This window comes from Tympanuchus pallidicinctus, unplaced genomic scaffold (genome assembly GCF_026119805.1).
Source record: "Tympanuchus pallidicinctus isolate F22 unplaced genomic scaffold, pur_lepc_1.0 scaffold22, whole genome shotgun sequence".
Classification (NCBI taxonomy): Eukaryota; Metazoa; Chordata; class Aves; order Galliformes; family Phasianidae; genus Tympanuchus; species Tympanuchus pallidicinctus.
Window position 1 is genome coordinate 9,273,214 of NW_026294739.1, and position 20,599 is coordinate 9,293,812.

A 20,599-nucleotide genomic window follows, 5' to 3' on the forward strand; every position below is an offset into this window, starting at 1 on the left:
ATTTTCTGTAATTCTAATTGGTCTTAAATTAACATAAAATTTATAACAACAAAAGAGATACTATATAAGACTACATCAACTGATTTGTTTCATCTATAGGTTTCATATTTCCAAGTTCTGACATTCAGCTGATTATTTTATGAATTACAAAACAGAACTGGGTGTGTTTAACTCATTTAAGCATTTTTTCAGTCATCAAACTTTGGAGTTTGTGAAAGCTAAAAATTATCCTGAAATTCAGTGTGCATCCAAAGGAATGTTGGCACAGAAAAGCGTGAATGATTGTGTTGCTCTGAAGCTTGCTGACTTCCTGTAAATGTTACTATAGCTTGAGACAAAATTCATCAGAGATAATATTTTGTCTGTTTTATGAAAATAAATATGCTCCATCTTAATATGATCGATATGGGATGTTTATCTACAAGAGAATATGATTTGGGAATTTCATAGCAAGAGCTATGAAGTTAGAAGAGCTAAGCAACCACCATAAGAAAAAAACAAAACACTTTGCTGGTCAGATATACTGTAAGAATCATTACATCTATTCATTTTGTGCTGTCATAGATCTTCACAACATTTTTGTCTAACAAAATCTGGGAAATTATACCATTCATACGTGAATGGCTCTGAAATTTGCAAATGGAGGCAATATTTAAACTCTTAGTACAATAATTAAATTCTTACTTCTTCTGCCTTTAATAATTTTCCATATGCAATTTTTTTTACCAGTAGGAACACAAGTTAATATTAGTTAAGCCATCTGAATAATATTTTACATTTACTATCAATAAAAATAAATAAATAAATAAATAAAAATTCAAAATTATAACGTAAATATCATGATTTGAGGTCATAAAGCATATCTTGCAAGATCCAGAATGTAATAAATGGAGTTAACTATATTTGTCTTTTCAATTATCTACATAGAGACTTGATCATGCTGTTATTCAGAAGGGAAGTCTTTATATATAGAAGCTAAATAGCTTAATTCCATAGACTATAAGATTGTGTTCTACCATGATAAACAGGAGGGATTTTGTAGAAGGAAGTATTTAGACTTTTTTTTCCATAGGAACTAACATTTTTTGCAGAGACAAGGAGAAAAAATAGTTATGTATTTAAAAAGGCAAAAAACTAAATTTTAGAGAAAAATTTTAAATGGAAAGGATTAAAAGAGTTTAAAGAAATAAAGATGTCAAAGAAAATTCAAAATATATCCAAAATATGTAACAGAAATGTAGTTTGTTCAAGAAACTGTTGTGTTCTCAGTCACTGTTTCCTTTCTACAGTGCATCTCACAGTATCAACACAATGTTTTTTCTACACAGTGTTAACACTTTCTCAGACAAGTAATTCAAATACTTGTCCCTGACAGAGACTTCTTTAATTCATGGGAAGCCTTTGAAAAGTGAAGACGTCAAATAGTTAAAAAATAAAGCAAGCACTTGATGCAGGTACCTGGGATCGTAACAACAACAGCAATATCTTGGGTTTTTACATGGTTACAGAAATAAAGTAACATTTGCTGCATCAAGGCACTGTAATTTGTAACTTCACAATAGAAGCAGGAAATATTGCAGACTTAAATATAATAACGGAAGCAATAATCATCTTTGGAATCTTGTAGCTAAGTGGAAAGCACATTTATGCTACTGCACGAAGCTTAGCCGTAAAACATCAAAACATTAAGTTTTCCTACTGGAAACATTCTTGGGGCTTTCAGGTAGGCACATCAGAATTCTCATAAATATTCCACCTAAAGCTTTTTTTTATGCAACCAAAGCCAAGAATTTTGAAGTATTTTTAAAATATTTTATATGAAGATCAGAAGGTAATAATCTAGCAAAACCTCTGATTTTATGAACTGCAGGTAGGCTTCCTAGGATTATGCCTGGATTTAGAATCAAAGAATCACCAAGGTTGAAAAAGACCTCTACGATCAGCTAGTCCAATCGTCCACCGAGCACCATTATTTCCCCACTAAACCATTCCCTCAGTACAGCATCTAAATGTATCTTGGACATCTTCGGGGAAAGAGACTCCGTCATTTCCCTGGGCAGCCCATTCCAGTGCCTGACCACTCCTTCAGAGAAGGAATTTGTCCTCATATCCAACCCAAACCTCCCCTGGTGCTACTTGAGGCCATTCTCTCTAGTTCTATCACCAGTTACACAGAAGAGGCCAATTCCATTTCTCCTAAGGTAGGAAATGTAAAAAGAGAAATTTAGCCAGGACAGGAATACCTAATGCAGAACAACTTCCGAGACAGTTATCTCAATAAATACATAAATTGAACATATCCTGCATGTTAATTATTTTTTCTAATTAAAAACTACTTGTCAAAATCCCAGAGAATTCTGAATCAGTCACAGTCAATGTGACATTAATTGTATGGACCGTTTAAATATTTCCAACTTGTTTTACTCTGATCTTTTCCCTCTTGAATTTAAATTATTATTCAGCTATGTTTATGTATGTTGTTAAAGTAACAGTTGATCCATTCACGTATTTACAAAATTAGAATAGATTATATGTGCATAATAACTTCATATCTAATTTTTGGAGCAGTACAAATCCATGTCCATGTAAAAATACAAATATAAATCATTTTTCTGCTGCCCGTTCACTACAACGACTCTTAAGCAAAGAGAGAAAAAGAGAAAATCCGAGAGGCATAAATAAAATAAAGGCATAAATCAAAACAAAGTGTTGTTTGTTTACATAATTTTAATCCACACACTCAGCTTTAAAGTTTATTTAGATGACAACTTAGAGACAACCGTTGGAAGCCTGACCAAAATATCCATTTCTCCATCTGCATTTTAAGGAATTTCTATACTGTAAGGCTGAGGACCTATTCCAGAAGTACCTTCCATTTCTGTTTGTTTTTTTTTTCCAGATAAGATCCCTGAAATGTCAACTGTCCAGTAAGTGATCTCATAACTTATCAGCCAGTAAATTGCTCGCTTTTTCTATAAAAATAAAAAATAAAATATGTGTAGGAAACAAAACAAATTACCTGATATTTATTTAAGTTTAATAGTTTTATTGTTACTTTACTAACTTTCTTATGTTAGTTAAAAATAAAGTAATTGGGCTATTATAACTGAGCTTGTCTTTGAAATGTAAGATTTAAGATAGCATTGAGTTTCCTGTAACAGTCACTTTGTAAGGTTCTTTTCTTCCATCAGGATGTGACATTAATTTACATTCCAGCTTTTAACTATTACTGTCATATTCAGTTTAATTTTAATTTCAATTAAATTGCTATTCTCATTTGATCAAATTTCTATGGCAAATGTTCTTGAAATAACTTCAGAGAACTCAGACACTTGATGATTAATCATATCTACAAATTACTGAATTTAATTTATGCATTTCTTAAAAGTTTTCAAAGTTTAAGTTAATTCTGAGGAGCAATTCAACAAGTGTAGTTTATGTTAAGGGCTTTTCCATGTCACTCTGTGAGTGAAGAAAAGAATTTACTAGTGACAGTGAAGGAACATTTATTGAAAGGTTTGATATGTTGTATACTTAAAATCTATACTGGGGGAAAAAACAAATAAGAGTTGATTTTAGACAGCAAGCTAAATAATTTTGGTCATCTCACTAGGTAAAGTTCTATTAGTTCTATTAGGTCCTGCAGGACAAGAAGGATGCAGAGCTGTTGGATTGAGTCTAGAAGAGGACCACAAAGGTGTACAGAGGGCTGGAGCATCTCTCTTATGAAGGTAGGTGGAGGTAGTTGGGATTGTTTAGCTTGGAGAAGAGAAGGCTCCAGACAGACTTCACTGTGGCCTTCCAGTACTTGAAAAGAACATTTAAGCAGGAGGGGAATGACTTTTTACAAGGTCTTATAGTGTTAGAACAATAGGAATGGTTTTAAATTAGAAGTGGGGAGATTTAGGTTAGATGTTAGGAAAAAAAATATTCAGAGTGGTGAGGCACTTAAGCAGATTGAGAAGCTGCGGATGCCCCATCCCTGGAAATACTCATGGCCAGGCTGTATGGGGCCCTGGGCAGCCTCATCCAGTGGGGAGCAGCCAGCTAGGGGCTGGAGCTCCACAATCTTCGAGGTGTCCTCCAACCCAAGTGATTTCATGATTCTATATGAATAATTCCTTCACAATGGTTTTGGTTTGGCTGTACGGTACTGTGCCTCTTGTGCCAATATTCACAGCTGAAGAATTTTCCAGCCCTTTAAAGCTGACCTTATGTTGTTTTATTTTCCCTCTTTCCTACGGTCTGAAGATGCACAGTTTGCTGCTCTGCAAAAGATATGCTCCGAATGTTAAAACAAAAATGCATTATTCAGAGCACAATACGATACCCACCAGGCAGGCAGCTGCAGGTGAAATTGTTCCCGTTGTGTTTCTGTGCTAGGTCGGTGCAGGTTGCGTTGTTCTGGCAGGGATGGCTTTGACAAGCATCAAATTCCTCACACAGGGTGCCCCAGTATTCATCCTCGCACTCACAGAAAAACGTTGCCTAAAAACAAGCAAAATTTGCACTCCACAATGAATCTTCAAAGGTTATATTTTCATTGACTGCTCTATGAACAAGAATGTTTCTGCTGCTATTCCATTCGAAACACAAGTAGCTGACATAAATACATCAAATGCATGAAGTTACCATTTGAAATACTAAACCTGCACCAGTTCTTCAGGTCAGATTTTTAATCAAGCCGGGGAATCTCCACCTAGACATGGATCAGATCCACGATGCCTAAATCAGTATAATTTTTTTCTTCCATTCCAGAAATTGTATTTTTATAGCAGTTTGATTACCAAGATTTGTAATGCATAGATTTAACACACAAAACCCTGCTACAAAGGAGCACCCCCTATGGGATGAGCAGTGCTGGGCTCACTTCAGGAGACACAAGCCAATCTGGTTCTGCTAAAACACCTATCCTCCTGAATGTATTTAACATCTTGTCCAAAACTTGCTGCTTTTGCTGCATAATGAAAGATTAAGAGCTCTAGTCCTGTCAAAGAAATAACTGTCATAGGTACAGCGTGATATTCAGTATTTTTTTAAATAATAAAACTTAATTAATTTTTAAAAATATTTAAATTGCCAAGGATACATTAAAGGAGGGAAGCAAAGAAAGCTCTCATCTGATATATCCATTTAAGTCAAATGCCCCCTTCCTCTGTTCATTAAGCACTAGGTGGCAGCCGCACTCACTCCTGCATTTCCCAGCCCCATCACTCGGCCTCGATGCACACAGCTGTCCCACGCACAGATGTTGCAACGCAAAGCACAAAACATGCATGGAATCAGAAACAAAAAGGCCAGGTCAGTATTTTATTTTCTATTTTTACTTCTATTTGCTTCATGCTAATAAAAAGCTGTGTATTAGGAAGAAAAAAAAAAAAAAAGACAATGAACTTCATACAAATAACGAGATAATAGTCAGTAAAATGCAGTACTTTTTCCTTAAAAATACTGCATTGATAGAGTGTAAATAACAATTAATGTTATAATAGAATCATAGGATCATTTGATTTGGAAGAGGCTCTTACAGGCCACCTAGTCCTACTCCCTGCAGTGAACAGGAATACCTGCAGCACCATCAGGTGCTCAGAGCCCGGGTGCAGCCTGGCCTTGAATATCACCAGGGACGGGGCTTCCACCACATCTCTGGGCAACCTGTGCCAGTGCCTCAACACCCTTATTGTAAAAAATGATAAAAACATTTTGCTTATATCCAAGGAAATACATATTGTACATCTCCAAAACTCAACAATGTGCATGTTATTTATCACGAGTGATACAAGCCTGCTCACAGAACTGCTCTGCATATATTTCACACCAGCAATGAGATGTTTCCAGAGTAGGATGTAGTTCAATAGGAAGGAAAAAATAGGCAAACAGATCAAAAACTGCATCACTCACCATGGCAGTTTTGCTGTTATTCCATAACAGGATACTGGGCTGTATTTCCAGAACAGTTCCCCATATTTTAAATACAAAAATTTACAATATCAGAGCAGACAAAATGGTGCTACATAACTACATGCATGCTAAATCTTACTTTCTTTTCCTTTCCTCCCTCTCTTATGAAGCATTTGGAGACCAATGCAGTGGCTGCTCTGCTGACAGAGGATATAGAAATAGTTTCAAAAGTGCCATGGTTTTCAGTGCTGGTGTAGATTATGCCCTTGGACTATAATACTGACACTAGGCATCCATAGGTAAAAACTGTACAACTTTTATGTACAATAAAGTTGTATTGTACAATAAATACAATCCCGATATAGATTCAAAGACAGAGGCACTAATAAATTGCATAGCCCATACCATGAACACTGTGTGCCATTTCTTATCATCAATACTACATCAAAGTAATCAAACAGAGAAGTAGAGAAGAATTAAATTACACACTGATTTTCAACTCCAGTTTTAAGAAGTTTACATATTTCTCTGAAAAATTAACATTTTATGGGGGTTTTTTTAATATCATTAAATAAAATTTCTGGTTGTTGCACTGTTTTTATGTTTTGTCACTGATTACAAACTCACTGGAGGCATAAAATAATTTTACTTTTTATCCTACAGAAAAAAAGATGGTCTGGTCTGAATTATGGAAGTATCCCTCCCTACCAAAATAATGCTTTGGGTCTGCTTTGTCTTGACAAAAAAAGACTCTGAGCACTCATGGCAATCGTTACAGAGAGTCATTTGAGCACAACACTTCTGTGTGATAAATACTTATTTTGTATTTAGGAGTATACTGTACTTTGGAAACAAAGTCCATAACCAAGAAGACATGCCTTCAGGCATACAAGGAGCTGGTGTTAATATCGATTAATAAAATCAAGTGGATCTACTCCCATGAACTTATAACCCATAAGAAGACATGGAAATCATCATTATTCAATTCGATTCCTTCTCAGTGCAGGCAGATTTTTTTTTTTTTTGTAAATATAAGTGGTTCTAACACTAGCAATAAAACTCTATATTTACACAGTCTGTTCTTCCACACTTTACACAAGAACAGCAATCTGCGAAAGAAATCATTCTGTCTCCATAGAACCAGAATGGTAGCTCTCAAATCTAATGGATGTCTATAGCTCACTTTAAAATCCTACACAGAATCAGAAATTTGTAACAAACTTCTCTCTGGATTATAATAGGATTTTTCTCTTCAATTCATAGCCAATTTGTCTGAGGACAACTCATTCTGGTGAGAGTCAATAAATGTCAATTTGGTATTTATTTGGTGATAATACCAAGACCAGTATCATGTTTCTTAACATTCACTTTTCCGTTGTGGAAGAATGGCAAGCACAACAGCAAAACAGAGGTACTAAGCTCAGACAGAGCAAAGAAAAGGCATCACTTTAACACAGCATCACTTCACTTCAAAGAAGTTTGTTCAAAGTTGTGAATTTTATGTTCAGCATCAACAACAATTGAAAAAGAAACTGTCATTATGAGCTTACAATTTTATGTCCACATTCTATAACACTCAGCTCAGTAGAAGGTAAGCTACTTATTTACAAGCAAGAAATAACTAAAAACCAGCCAAGACTTCCAGGTTAGACCAAAATTCATTTGTTTATAGTTTTATGCGCCTCACAGATGATAGTATGCCACTGCACTTATGTTACTGCAGATTGTTAATTACATTTAAAGTTTCCATTACGCAAATGTGTTACTACTAGATTTGTTATAAAACTATGAAGTACATGAAAAAACAAAGGCAATCAATCTTCTCAGCACTGGAAGCAAAATGACTACAGCCAGCATAGTTCTGAGCATATTCACCACATTAGGCCTTTTATGAATTCCACTAAGAAGTTGCTTTGCATCCTGCAAGACTAGAATGTGCAAACTGAATAAATTATAGGTAAAAACAAATCACAAAGGGCATGTTGCAAACCTAAAGAAAATTAAAGTTTCTGTTCTGGATAAAGAAATGTAGAAGGTCTTGTGGGAAACAACTCAGCAGTTGGTTGGTACATGGCAGGCATATAATTTTGGCTGTTGTTTGCTTCATCATTAGGGAAACCATAAAGACATTTTATGATACATCTCCCCTAAGACAACTTAAACAATGGCAAAAACATCCTGTTTAATGAAATATACACCTTCTATTTTTAACTATGTTGCTCACGCTGGGCCAGATTCAGTTTCCCAGCTGAAATTCTATTATGCAACTAATACACTAATGGGTAAGGAAAACTGTCAGATTTGAAAAATCACTATGGCTGAATAGACAAAATAACATTTTTATTATCTTTGGAGTAGGAGTCTGGTCATAAATAAACAACATTTGGAAACAATGAGGATTTACTGAGTTGCCCCTTTTCGGAGCACAACTTGGCATAGGTCTGAAGAGACTGCAGAGGATCACTGGGAAACTTCATCATCTGTTCAAGGTAACAGTTTCTGACAGCAAAAATACATGTTTCTGAAGTTAAAATGTTATTAAAGAGATAGAATCCTGCTAATTCCAGTTCTTTGACTACTATTAACTGGCTAATACTCAAAATGGACTTTAGCATGATTGTGATACCCCACAGCTTCAGCTACAGGAACGTCTGATTCACATTCTGCTATAAACTCTATCTTAACACATTGTGCTGTTACTGTTCCTCAAAACTGTGAAAAGATGGGAGTAATTTTAAATTATCCTATTCATTTTCCAGGGAAGGAAAAACACTGTATGCTCAAGAGGGAGGTTAATTCATCACTAAAAGCTGGATACAATTTTCAAAGTCAGGATTAAAGGTGTGGATGTACACATACTGAGTTCCCTTTTCTCAAGCTCCCCTTTGCTGTCATGAAGCCAATTTGCCTTTCTTTTTTAAGATAACTATAATTTATTAATAAGTAAAATTCCACATATCAGAGATTTTTGAAACACGGGTGATTATTAAAAACAAACTATGCATTTTCCTTCATAAAAATATATTAATGCTTCTGCATAGATACAGGAAGTAATGTATATTCTCTTTGTGACGTATAGCTTGCAGTAAAATAAAGAAATTAAGGACATAAAAATGGACTAACAACAGGAAAAACATAACATTTGACTGTTTATCAAAGCCTTTAACTCTCAACATGACAAAAAATTGAAAAAGGAAAGATGTTTTCATATGCCACTATATATAGAACATCTGAACACATTATTTACATAAATCAAATTCAAAATGCTGAATTTCTAGAAAAATGGCAGATACAGGAATGCAGAAAAACTAAGCTGGACCATAAAATAGCATACTGCGTGAACAAGTTATTTGGATAAAAGTCATTGTGTTCACATTACCTTAAGCATTTTAAAATTTAATTTTCAAAGAATAAAGATGTTAAGTCATTCCAGATGTTAGCATTGCCCCACACAGATAGGTTACTGCAGCAACTTAATTATCGTTGTTACAAGTCAAAGCTGCATTTTTCTATCAAACATGCTTATTGAGAATTTAAATCGCAAAATGGTAGCAGATGAACTATTAGTGAATTCCCTAAATATGCCAGATTTTCTGTGTTCACAGCAGGCTCGCAGCTGTTAATATTTACTCAACAGTTACTATTGCTTTTATCTCCCAAATGAATGTTATTAAAACCAAATATTAGCTGCACATTTTTGTGCTGTGTATTACTTTATTAAAGTCAACATGTATAGAAGGCAGGAGAGAATACAGGCTCTTGATCATAGAATGCCAGTCTGGTTTTGTCAAAGCAGTATGCAGCATGGAAAGTTAACATATATGATTTTTTTGTTGTTGTTAGTAGATGGCACAAAAATATCAAAGCAGTCAATGAAATTGCTGCTGTCATTCTAATCTCTCAATATAATCTCTCAAAGAAAGAGCACATGAAGATTTCCAAACATTATCAAATTATTTCATAAATACACCGTTATTATTTAGTAACATCTATGGTTTTTGAAGTCTATTTCACAGCAGCAAGGTAGTACATACTAGGAGGACCAAGAACAATTTCCCTTGCATTTATATTGGCAGAAAGTTTCCAAATTATGCAAAGATCTTGATAAGTTCACCTTACCTCATCTGGTTTCGTGATACATTTTCCTTTCCCTGAACACTGGAATTTATCTGAATGGCTTCCCGCAGGCAGGCAGGTACTGACTTTCACTATCACAGTCAACCGTAAAGCCACAATGCACTTAGTAACTGAGTCATTCAAAAAACCTTTAAAAAAAGAAAAAGAAATCATTAATATATGGGGGAAAAAAGGTATATGTTAATACACAGTGATGCTCATCTGCTTGACAAACAATTGAATCGATCATGATTTCTCATATTCCATACAGTCTTACCTAAATTTAATGCATGTAAACAAAAATTGGAATAGAGTTTGTAATCACTTCTTATGATTAACAAAAGAAGAGAAGGCTGGTGAAACAGATCGACCTGTAGGGCTCTAGTCTGCTTTCATTTCTCAGGTTTCTAATAATCAACCACTTTAGTCTGCTATCTTTTTGATCATTTATGTACTTCCCTAAGTATTTAATGGCAAGGAGTATTGAAATCAATCTCAGTGGAGGAAAACATTTATATAAATTTCAGCAGTTACTTAAAGTAGAACTAGAAAGCACACAGATCTTAAGCAGAATTAGAGTGGTAAAAGATGGACAATCTCAGCGCTGCCTCTTTGATGGACTCTGCAATGACGTACTCCATTTGACAGTGTTCCTTTCAGTATTTGCAATACAAGTTATATCTGAATGTCCTATCACTCTATGAGATGATACTAGGTACTATAATTTTATGGAACTGAAAAAAGAAATTGTTGGTTGGAAGCTACTAAAACACACTGGAGCACAACAACATCCTTATCACCCATATTTCTAATATAAATATTCGTAAAATAAAATATCCTTAACTTTTAAAAAATATGACTGCAAATGGATGCAGGAAGCATATGACACAATGGTCTTTTTTCCTAATATTTTTTGTTCTAAATTCTAAAATTCATTTATGGCATAGGTTTCAAAGGAACTTTCAAGATGCAATAAAGCTCCTTGCACTACAGACTGGAAATTGAACAATATTTTCTCAACTGCAAAAAATAATACATTATTAGTATTTTACATATATATATTTATATATATCAGTAAGCACTTATAAGGAACAGTAATACACCAATTTCTCAGGAAACTGCTTGAAATTCAAGTAAATTCTCTTTCCAGAACAGCTGCTGAACATTACTTACATTCTGCATATGAAAGTCTGAAGTGTGACTAATTATACAAATTGCAAAGCAAATGATATGGAAAAATTCCACTGTTCTTCATTTTTAGATCTCACTTTTTAAAATGGTGCTTTCTTTGAACAATAAATTCTCTATACTAGAAACACTAAACCATGTCTTCAAAGTAGCAAAATCTCATACCCAATATAACTGTTATCAACTTGAATACAACTTGCATGAGTCAGTTAAATACTCTACAAGACCAGATTAAAACTACCCAAGAGACAGTTATAAATGCCTAATGGTCTGTTTTACCCAATGGAAATTACTGCAATCTGCTGACCTCTTCTAAGAAAGCCAGTTTATTCTGGCCTCAATACATACCTCCTTTTTGCCCATCTGCTCTAAAACGCAGCCAGAATTATTTCCTTTAACAATTGAACGTGATTGTCACAGGCAGTCATGCAATTATATGTGAATGCTTGGAAGAATGCAGTATTTAGAAAATGTCTTTGGGTTCACATTTTCTTGTCTGAAGCAGATTGTTACGTATTCTTCAGGACAGTTCCCTAAAGGAATATCAAATCAACCTTCTTTCTACTTTGAGTGCTGTTCTATTTTGGTATCTAAATCCCTTAGGCAAGCCACTGAAGAAGCCATTATTCTCACTGGAATGCCACACGTTTTCCTGTAATTTCTAATTATCTCACCTAATTTCCAAAGACTAGGAAGGTAAAAATACAGCTATACATTTTTCCTTCTATAGAAGTTGCATAAACTTTCTGAAATCTTAAAGTTCCAAGACTAGAAGAGAGTTGCCTAATCATCTAAATATGACTCCCTGCGTAACACAGGTTAATTAATTCCTTCTCCAATTCCTGTAACAGTGACTGAAGTAGAATAACTTCTATTTTTAACTTCTAGGTATGAGAATATTTTCAGAAGAATGCTTACAGCTCCTTTCATCTGACGTCTGAAGAAAAAGATTGAAGTTGTTTATAGCAAAAGGTAATTTTGTTCATTTTAATCGTACCGGCTTTCTAAAGCTGGTTAAAACATAATGACATCAGAGTACTTTGCGTTGAACAATTTGCAGTTGAGCTAATTACAGCAGTAACACTGAAACAATTTTAAAACCTAATAAATCAGGATATGATGTGACAAGTCATTTATATTGCAGAGGAGGCATTTTCAAGCTTTGTGCACACACAGTTGAGAGTCTGAGAAATGCCTGAATGATTTCATCGGCAGTACGCTGGGTAAAATACTACACTCACTCCATCCTGCTAGTTCACCAACTTAATCCTAGCAGAGCAAAGCACACGTGCTACTATTTCTCTTGTATCAAAAAGGTGAGAATTAAAAATAAAGAATAAAGCTTAAAAAAAAAAAAAAAGACAATATTATTTACATTCAGGTGCTTTTAGAACTATCATGTTGTGCCATTCAGACGACCATTTTAACCTTTATCCGAGTCACAACATATGATTTCTTTACACCTGTATTTAGTCCAGACTATTGAGTTAGCAACAGAATAAGTAAGAAGTGACTACTTGGCTTGTGTAATCTTTATACTTGCGCTATCTCTACACTGTGAAGACAACCACAAGCGCCTACTCTACTTATCATCGTGTTTTTGTGACCTAAACATATAGTAGTAAACATAATTTAACTATACAAATCAATTTCCCTTTCTTACAATAGCATGTATCACTAACTCAAATAGTAGTTATTTATCTAGTAAATATCAGAGAGCTCAATCTTTCGAATATGTGTCCAACATTCAAAGACCCCAAAAATGAAGTTTATCAAGCATATAATCAAAGCACAATTTGTGAAAATTTACCATTATACACTGAAATAACAGAAGCATGCTTCTGATTTGCAAATAGCCAGTCACTCATCATCTTTTCCATCTTTTCATGGTCAGGTCATTAAGGCCTACTATTACCCTCAGAGGCCTGACACTAAAACTGTTCTACTGAATCTGAAAAAAAATGGGTCAGGAGTCTTTTCCTGGTTTGTATTAGGATCGTTTTCATGCAGAAGGAGAAAACAAGTGCAAAACAGGCAGATAGTGATGTGCATAATCTTTGATGCAGTACTTCTGGGACATCAGTACCATAGGATGCTTGGACAGAACATCTGAGATCATTCTCTAAGAATACTGCTAGGTAACGTAGCACCAAGAGACTCAAATATACAGCTGTGACAACAGAACTGCTACTTTGCCCACAAATACAGGTATTTATAAATGATACAATTAATCTAAGCTCCCAACCTCTATACAAATCAGTACACTTACTGTGTTTTGTCAGAAATGCCTTGGTCAGCTACTGCTTTTGAATGGAATATATCACCATATTTCATTCCTATTGTGATAAGTAAGCTTTAGCAAGAATCAGTCAAAGATCCATTTCAGATTATTTTTTTTTTGCAAATGTCACATGAAACAGCAATTTTAAAAGTTTTGGTTCTTTTTTTTTTTTTTTTTTTTTTTTTTTTTTTGTTGTTGTTGTTGTTGTTATTGTTGTTTTTTTTAATTTTAAATAAGGGATTGCAAAACTCACTGCTCCCGTCAGCCCTTTACACCCATTAATATCACAGTCACACTCTGTTTGAAAATGCTTTCTTCCTTCACCACAAACACTGAAAAGTCATCCTAGATTCTGAAAATCAAACATATACTCTGTTCTCAGACAATGACCATTACAGTGATAGAGATAAGCATTGTGCTGGTCAGGTTATATTCTCAGTAACGCTTCTGCACAGCCATAGGAAGCAGATTTACCATAAAAGGCATACATAGGTACAACACAAAGCAAAACTGGGGTATAAGAAAATTGCTATCAAAACTTTGGGAACACACAACCTGACTTTCAAGTTGGAAATGAGGTTTGCAGGATTGACAGTCAAAACAGATTTATTAACTGAGCAAATTAGTTGGGTTTAGTTAGCATACAAAAATCCCTAGGCAGATTGATTCTTCTCTATAACAATTTCAAAATGTCACTGTTGCTAAACAATTAGTTAACAATTGATAATCTGACTGGACTAAAACCTATGATAGGATTATGAAATAGTTAGCTAGCAAGAGCGTACTTAGGAAAGTGTTTGCATACAGCTTACTAAAGAGATGTGACAGTAGCTTAGAGTGTGACCTACCACACCTTCAAGGAGTCTGCTGTTTACTGTCCAAGACAATCGTGAAAGAACAGCGTAAGGGTGACAAGGCTGATCTACTCATAGATTTCCTATATCACATTTTCCCCACTGTGCTTATTTATCAGTATCTCTGAAGTGCTGTTAAGCTGGCAATGGACTATTCTGGGCACAAACACACACCACCAGAATTTCTGATACCACACCTTGCAGAAGCAATAAGAGCGATAGAATGCAAATGGCATCACTGGGACTGTGGGAAGAGCAGCTGAGGTAGAACATGTGGGTGGCAAAGTTAGCTAGGAAATATCTGTAGTGACTGACTCAAAAATAGTAGAGTGGCTACTCTATACTTAAATACACTGTGCAGTATGCTACACTACTAGCTGAAGATCTCAAAGTATGTCACAAGCTTTATTAAAATGTGCCTCACTTTCTCTTTTAAATTACTCATTAGTATCCTCATTTTACAGATCAGGTTAAGTAATTCATCTGAGATCTCACAGTGCCAAGAACCACGTGATCAGCTGAAGGTAAATATCTCCACAGTGAACTGGTCACAGCAGATGTGAGCTAAAGAGCAAAAGTTATTTAGTTGTTAATTTAAAACATAACAATGTATCAAAAAAAAAAAAAAAAGGGAATAATCAAATGTTTGTACCTACATAAGTTCGAGACAAGGCACATATAACTTGATCATGAAGAGCAGGGCAGGATATTGATCTTCGTTACATTTATAAAAAACATCCTTTTTATATAGCATAATAGCGTTTTCCAGAAGGTTTTTTTTATTACAGCTGGATGCTTAGCATTTTCCTTTATTAGGCCATCCTTTGAAAAAGTCTTTGAGATTAGCCATCATCAATCCATTTGCGCTGTTCCCATTACTTCTACTGCCCTTGTTTATCAAAAGGCCATTCTCTGCCAGATTAGCTCTTATGCCCAGACCCTCAGGGAAACGTTCACAGCTATGCACAGTGCTCAATACTGCCTGCAATAGGGCCATTCCAGGCAAATTGCAAGCATGAAAATGAAAATCCCATTAACTGGAGCAGTTGTCTCCAAATTCCCCCACTGGAAAGGCTGACTTGCACGCAAGTAACCAGCACAGGTTGCTGCACAGTGCTGAGCGGCACAGAGACGTCAACAAGGCAGCAGAGGTATGTGCAGGGCAATGCAAAGTGATTTAATTTAGTTCAGAGTGAAGGAGGGTTAAGTCAAATGACTGCACATGTACACCCTGGGCAAGGAGCTCACAGAGATGCTCAGCTGACACATGGTGACTTTTTAAAACTTAAGTCATAGCCTTCTGTGCATTCAATTCACACATTTCCTAATATGAAATAAATCTGCCCTATTTCAATTTGCCATAGTAAATAAATGCAGCAAACTGTTTTCTCTCAATGGAAAGAGATGCTTGTTTTAAACACTATAGTACGAAACATTCCATCCATAAGGTCAGAATTAAAATTTGCTTCCTAAATCAAAACTCCACAGCAAGACAGAAACCTGAAAAACGTAAGACTTTTTTTCAGAATATGCCTTTAGGTTATTTATTTTAATAAATTATTTCATACATTAAATTTCATTCTGGCCATCTGGCATACCTGCAGTTATTTTAGTGGTGACCATTTGTTATGTATGATAAGATGTTGCAAGGAGATTGACAAAATGAACTACAGAGCATCAAGAGAGCACGTAAATGCCATGTAAAATGGGCTCATTTTTCACTAGTGCAAAAATATTAGAGATAGGACTCTACTGCATAAGAGAGGAAGAACAGCCTTTTGGATTGCAAAACACTGTCACCTCTGCACATATGTATGTGTAGATCCCACACTTTTTAAAATGCGCCAGATTGCTCCTGCTTGAGGATGCAGGCATTAATTTTCCCCTCAAAGAAAGGTTTTAAAAAGTGCTGTTGAATTTAAGCAAGCAGTCTGATAGGTGCTATTATTTGAAACATATCAGTGTTCTTCACCACAACATAAAGACGCTAAAGGATCCATTTCCAAGTGTGTTTGTGCAAGGACAAATTTTTAAAACACTTTATAGTAATAGCTCAAGCCAGGTGGTTAAATTGTATTGATCCAAAAGGCTTGGCACCTTGCAGAAGATTACACACCAATTTTCTTCTCTGCAATAAAAATAAGAGATTAAAATAAGCATTATAATTTAAAGATTTTGCTGGAGAATTTATTTTTAATTCAGTTAAAAATATGTTCTTTCCGTTCATATTAGAAGCTAAATCTTCTGCTTTATTGTCCATAACATTTATTGGAGAAATAGCAGTTTTGCTAATAAACTTCTTCCTCCATTTATAAACAATTAAATGAAAAGCTAACCTAGCAATATCCTGCGAAAGAGAGTTGCTTTTATGCTGCATCATTAAAGTGCTAAGCAAAACAGAAGTCACACAGCAAATCAAGTTATTCACAAGCTTTTTTAAAAAATGATTTAAACAATACAGTTTCACAAACTATTCTGGTGTTTTACTTACGAGGACACAGAGACTAAATACAAACACCATGTGTCTGACTTTGCTTTGCTATTTTTCTGAAGCATGTCCCATCACTGCAGTTCAGCACCAGGCACGTCTAGGCAGAAAAGCAGTCCGTTCAACATTTTATCACAGAAGTTGATGAGAAGCTGACTCTTTGTCAGCACTGACAAAGCAATATCGTAATAATCACGAACACACAGACATTTGCTTACTGCATGCCACTGCAAGTATACCTATAGCAGCCTACAAGATAAACTGGAAGCTGTGCAAAACTGCAGCAGGCACCTGTGGATGTGAGGCTCACAGTGCCTTTGGTCATGAAGTGTAGAAGCACTCCCTTAATGAGCAGGTAAATGAATCCAGTGCCAGAGTAAACTAACAGAGTATGTAAGAAACAGATGTGTACGGTGACTGAAAAAATTCCAAATATCTCAGCATCAAAAGAACAAAGATGTTAATACTTTTATTATGTTGGTTTTGCTTTTGCCCAGTCTGAATAGCAGATTGCATTTCCAGAATAAATGTTTCCAATTAGAGGATGATTGTGAGTTTGGATAAATAAGATGCATGTAACAAATTATAGAATATTTGTGACAGAGTTGCTGTAGAAGCTGAAAACGTCCTTCAATACCCTTTAAAAAGGGCTTTTCTATTTTTTCAGTGCATTATTTTCTCAAGAGAGATACAATACTGGCAGATTAGTAAATCTTACAGACTTGCAACAAACTTGAATAAAAGAAATTATGCATGTTCCTGTAGGTGTTCCTAGATGTAGGGCATTGTTTCCTGTAAGAGAAAATAGCACAAGAGTGTTGGGTGTATCAGATTCCTCCCAAATATATAGCAAGCAGCACCTTCAGTTCACTGTAACCTACTCATAACCAGCAGAACTTTGGTCTGAAACACCCATACGCAGACTGACAGTGCATCACAGCACTCGTCTCTCTTTTTCAGACTCATAAAAATGCATTCAATCTGATTTCAAGTTATTTTTTGCAATCATTCACCAGAAATAATAGGTGTGCAGATGTAACGAGACGAAGTTTTGCAACTAGCTGTTTTCTTATATTCTAGTACAAAGAGAATGAATTAAAAGCAATAATGATGAGACGTTTTGTAAATATGATAATAGTTTATCAGGAATAGCTCATTAACTTCAAAGAACACTGGGACAAATAGTGTGAAGTTGTAACTACACTGATGTGAAAGGCAGACTTTCCATGAATTACCATGCTTACACTCTGACCCCTTTGTCAACACCTCTTATTTAAAAAGATGATCAATTTCCACTTCCACTTCCTATTTCTTTTGCAAATTTCAACCTCATTCCTAGCATTCCACTTTACAGAATAGATATTTGGGTTGCAGATATTAAAAAAACCTGCTATCCAGAGAATACAGAACACCTTTAATGACGTGCTTTTGTTGTTTTTTTTTCTTTAAGTTCCTGGATTTGGGAGAAAAAAACTTTTTAGTTCTCACATCATCAAATGAAGCATTTTTCTTGCGAATAGTTGGGCAGAGATCAACAGTCCACCTGATCTTTACTACTGGTTACTTTTGTCACGGTAGATTGCATTGTTTGTTTGTTTTTTGTTTTTTACATTAGTTGATTAAAGCATTTTTTAATAAAAAAAGAAAAAAAAATAGATCAAAAAATCAGTACATTATTTCCAACATTAAGTTCTTTTCAATCTTGTCTACACTACTTTAATACTGCTTTTATAATTAGTTACCTTAAGTAACACACAACAAATAAAATTTCCAAAAATGCTTAATCTTTGACATAAACATCATATCCAGGAAGATTTGGAAGAGAAAGCTGCAGTGTCAAACTGGGTAACAAAGTTGGAGACAACCCACGAGGAAGTGACTCAGGTGAGTTGTAGGCAGAAGATGAAAATGTTACATTACTCTCTCAGACGGTGCCCTTTTTTCTCTTACAGTTCTAATTAATTTTTTTTTTTTAAAGGTCAAAGAGAATTGAACGGAATTTACCAATTAACAGATGAGTCCCTAAAAAAAAATAAAATTGTTTGGACAAAAAAAGATTGAAAAAAAGGTATGTAAAGGAAATACATGGAAGCACTGCTATGCTTGCAGCACCCTACAGTACCTTGAGGCCCTTCTGATTTTCTTTCCTAAGTATCACGGACTTAAGTGCATGCTAAATTACTGATGTTTGTTTTATAAAATCACCATTTTGTACGATTTACATCCAAGAAGAGAACTTTATTGGATGAGAATTAGTGATGGAACTAATCAGCAGAATATTTCAATACAGTTATGAAGAAAATCCATAGGATAGTATTTTCTCTGTTCTACAATAAATACTGATAGGTCACAAATACTTTTAAAATTAAAAAAATCTGATTTCAGGTCCATTTTTGTATTCCATTTTTTTTCTGCTGAAGTGTTTTAATAAAAGGAAATTATTCTGGGGAAAGTTATAACTAGGCTAAGGCCACATAAAATAATCTAGCCCAGAAAACTGACAACGTATCTCACTGTGAGATTGTATCATGGAGGAGAGTCACAACACTTCAGAACTAGAAGATAGATATGCACATGAAATGTTTTATTTTCATTTTCTATCAAGAGCACTATAGGCAATTCATCCGTTTGCAAAAAAATTTAAATAAGATTTATAAAAATTCAAATGCAGTTTATCTGCCCTTTACTAAACACTCAGGTGTGCCCATTCATGAACGAATCACTGTCAGTAGAGACTCCCTGTTGTTCTGCATACACATCTGTGATTAATCTTCTTTATGTAAGTTAAACAACATCACAATGACTAGAAAAATCTACAAGAAAATCAGAAGCAAAGGTTAAGAAATAACAAAAAGTGGGTAGAAGTAAAATAAGAGGCCTGAGAAAACTTGTACTGCCTGAGGTAAAAACGTACTGATGTTCTTGCTTATGAACTGAATTTGGTTTTATACCCATCAAGGAGAAGGTGTCTTTTTAACTTGCGTACAGTTAACAACTCAAAGTAAAAACCCTTGTGACAGAAGGACACCTACACAAGGGAAAGTAGGACAAGGCAAACTGTATGGAAGAATAAGACAATATTCACTGTAGGTGTTTACATCAATAAAGTACTTTGTATAGCCCAACTGAACTTTCACTGAGCAACTTGGGCCCTCTATCTGCCAGCTTATTGACCAAGATAGACATTAACCTTCATGACTCTGCCAGTGTAGGAAACTCATGATGTATCCTGTCTTCAGCAAGCTTTTACTTATTTTTACCATATATTAACTACCACAAAGCAAAAGCAATTTTTTTTCCTAAGAAAAACAAACAAGGAGATTTTTAATATAAATTAATTCAAAACTAAACCATAAAATAAAAGCTAAAATTAAACACATTGTAAGGAAGGAAGTAACAATAAAAATATAAGGAACTAGAAAATTATTTGAAGGAATAACTATCACTAAAAGAAACCACTCCTAATGGTAATTAAATGATTACATTAACAACCCTCATGTAATACCTTTGCGAAGAGACAACTCAAAAGAGAAATCATAGCACTACTTCTACATTTGGTTTTCTCTCTGCATTGGATATAAACTCAGCCCAATATTTCTGCATCAGGATGCTTTTTATTTTACATTTATCAGCATGATAAGTTCATTTTAAGATGTAAAGAAGTTCAGGATCACAATGAAGGCTGGTACTGCAATCATTTTGGCTTCATGTCATTGGTATAATAAAGTATAAACCCAGAAAGCTCACTTTAATTAAATTTATTACGTCTAG

General features: G+C 34.8%; 1 protein-coding gene across 1 annotated transcript in view; it reads right to left on the bottom strand.

Moving 5' to 3' along the window:
* Positions 1-20,599, bottom strand: part of DNER (delta/notch like EGF repeat containing) — a 107,354-nt gene that overhangs the window by 33,847 nt on the left and 52,908 nt on the right. The window contains exons 5-6 of the mRNA XM_052686835.1: positions 10,021-10,166; positions 4,335-4,488 (exon numbers count right to left, since the gene is read on the bottom strand). Coding sequence (XP_052542795.1) covers positions 4,335-4,488; positions 10,021-10,166 — 300 coding nt within the window. The remainder of the gene's footprint in view (positions 1-4,334; positions 4,489-10,020; positions 10,167-20,599) is intronic.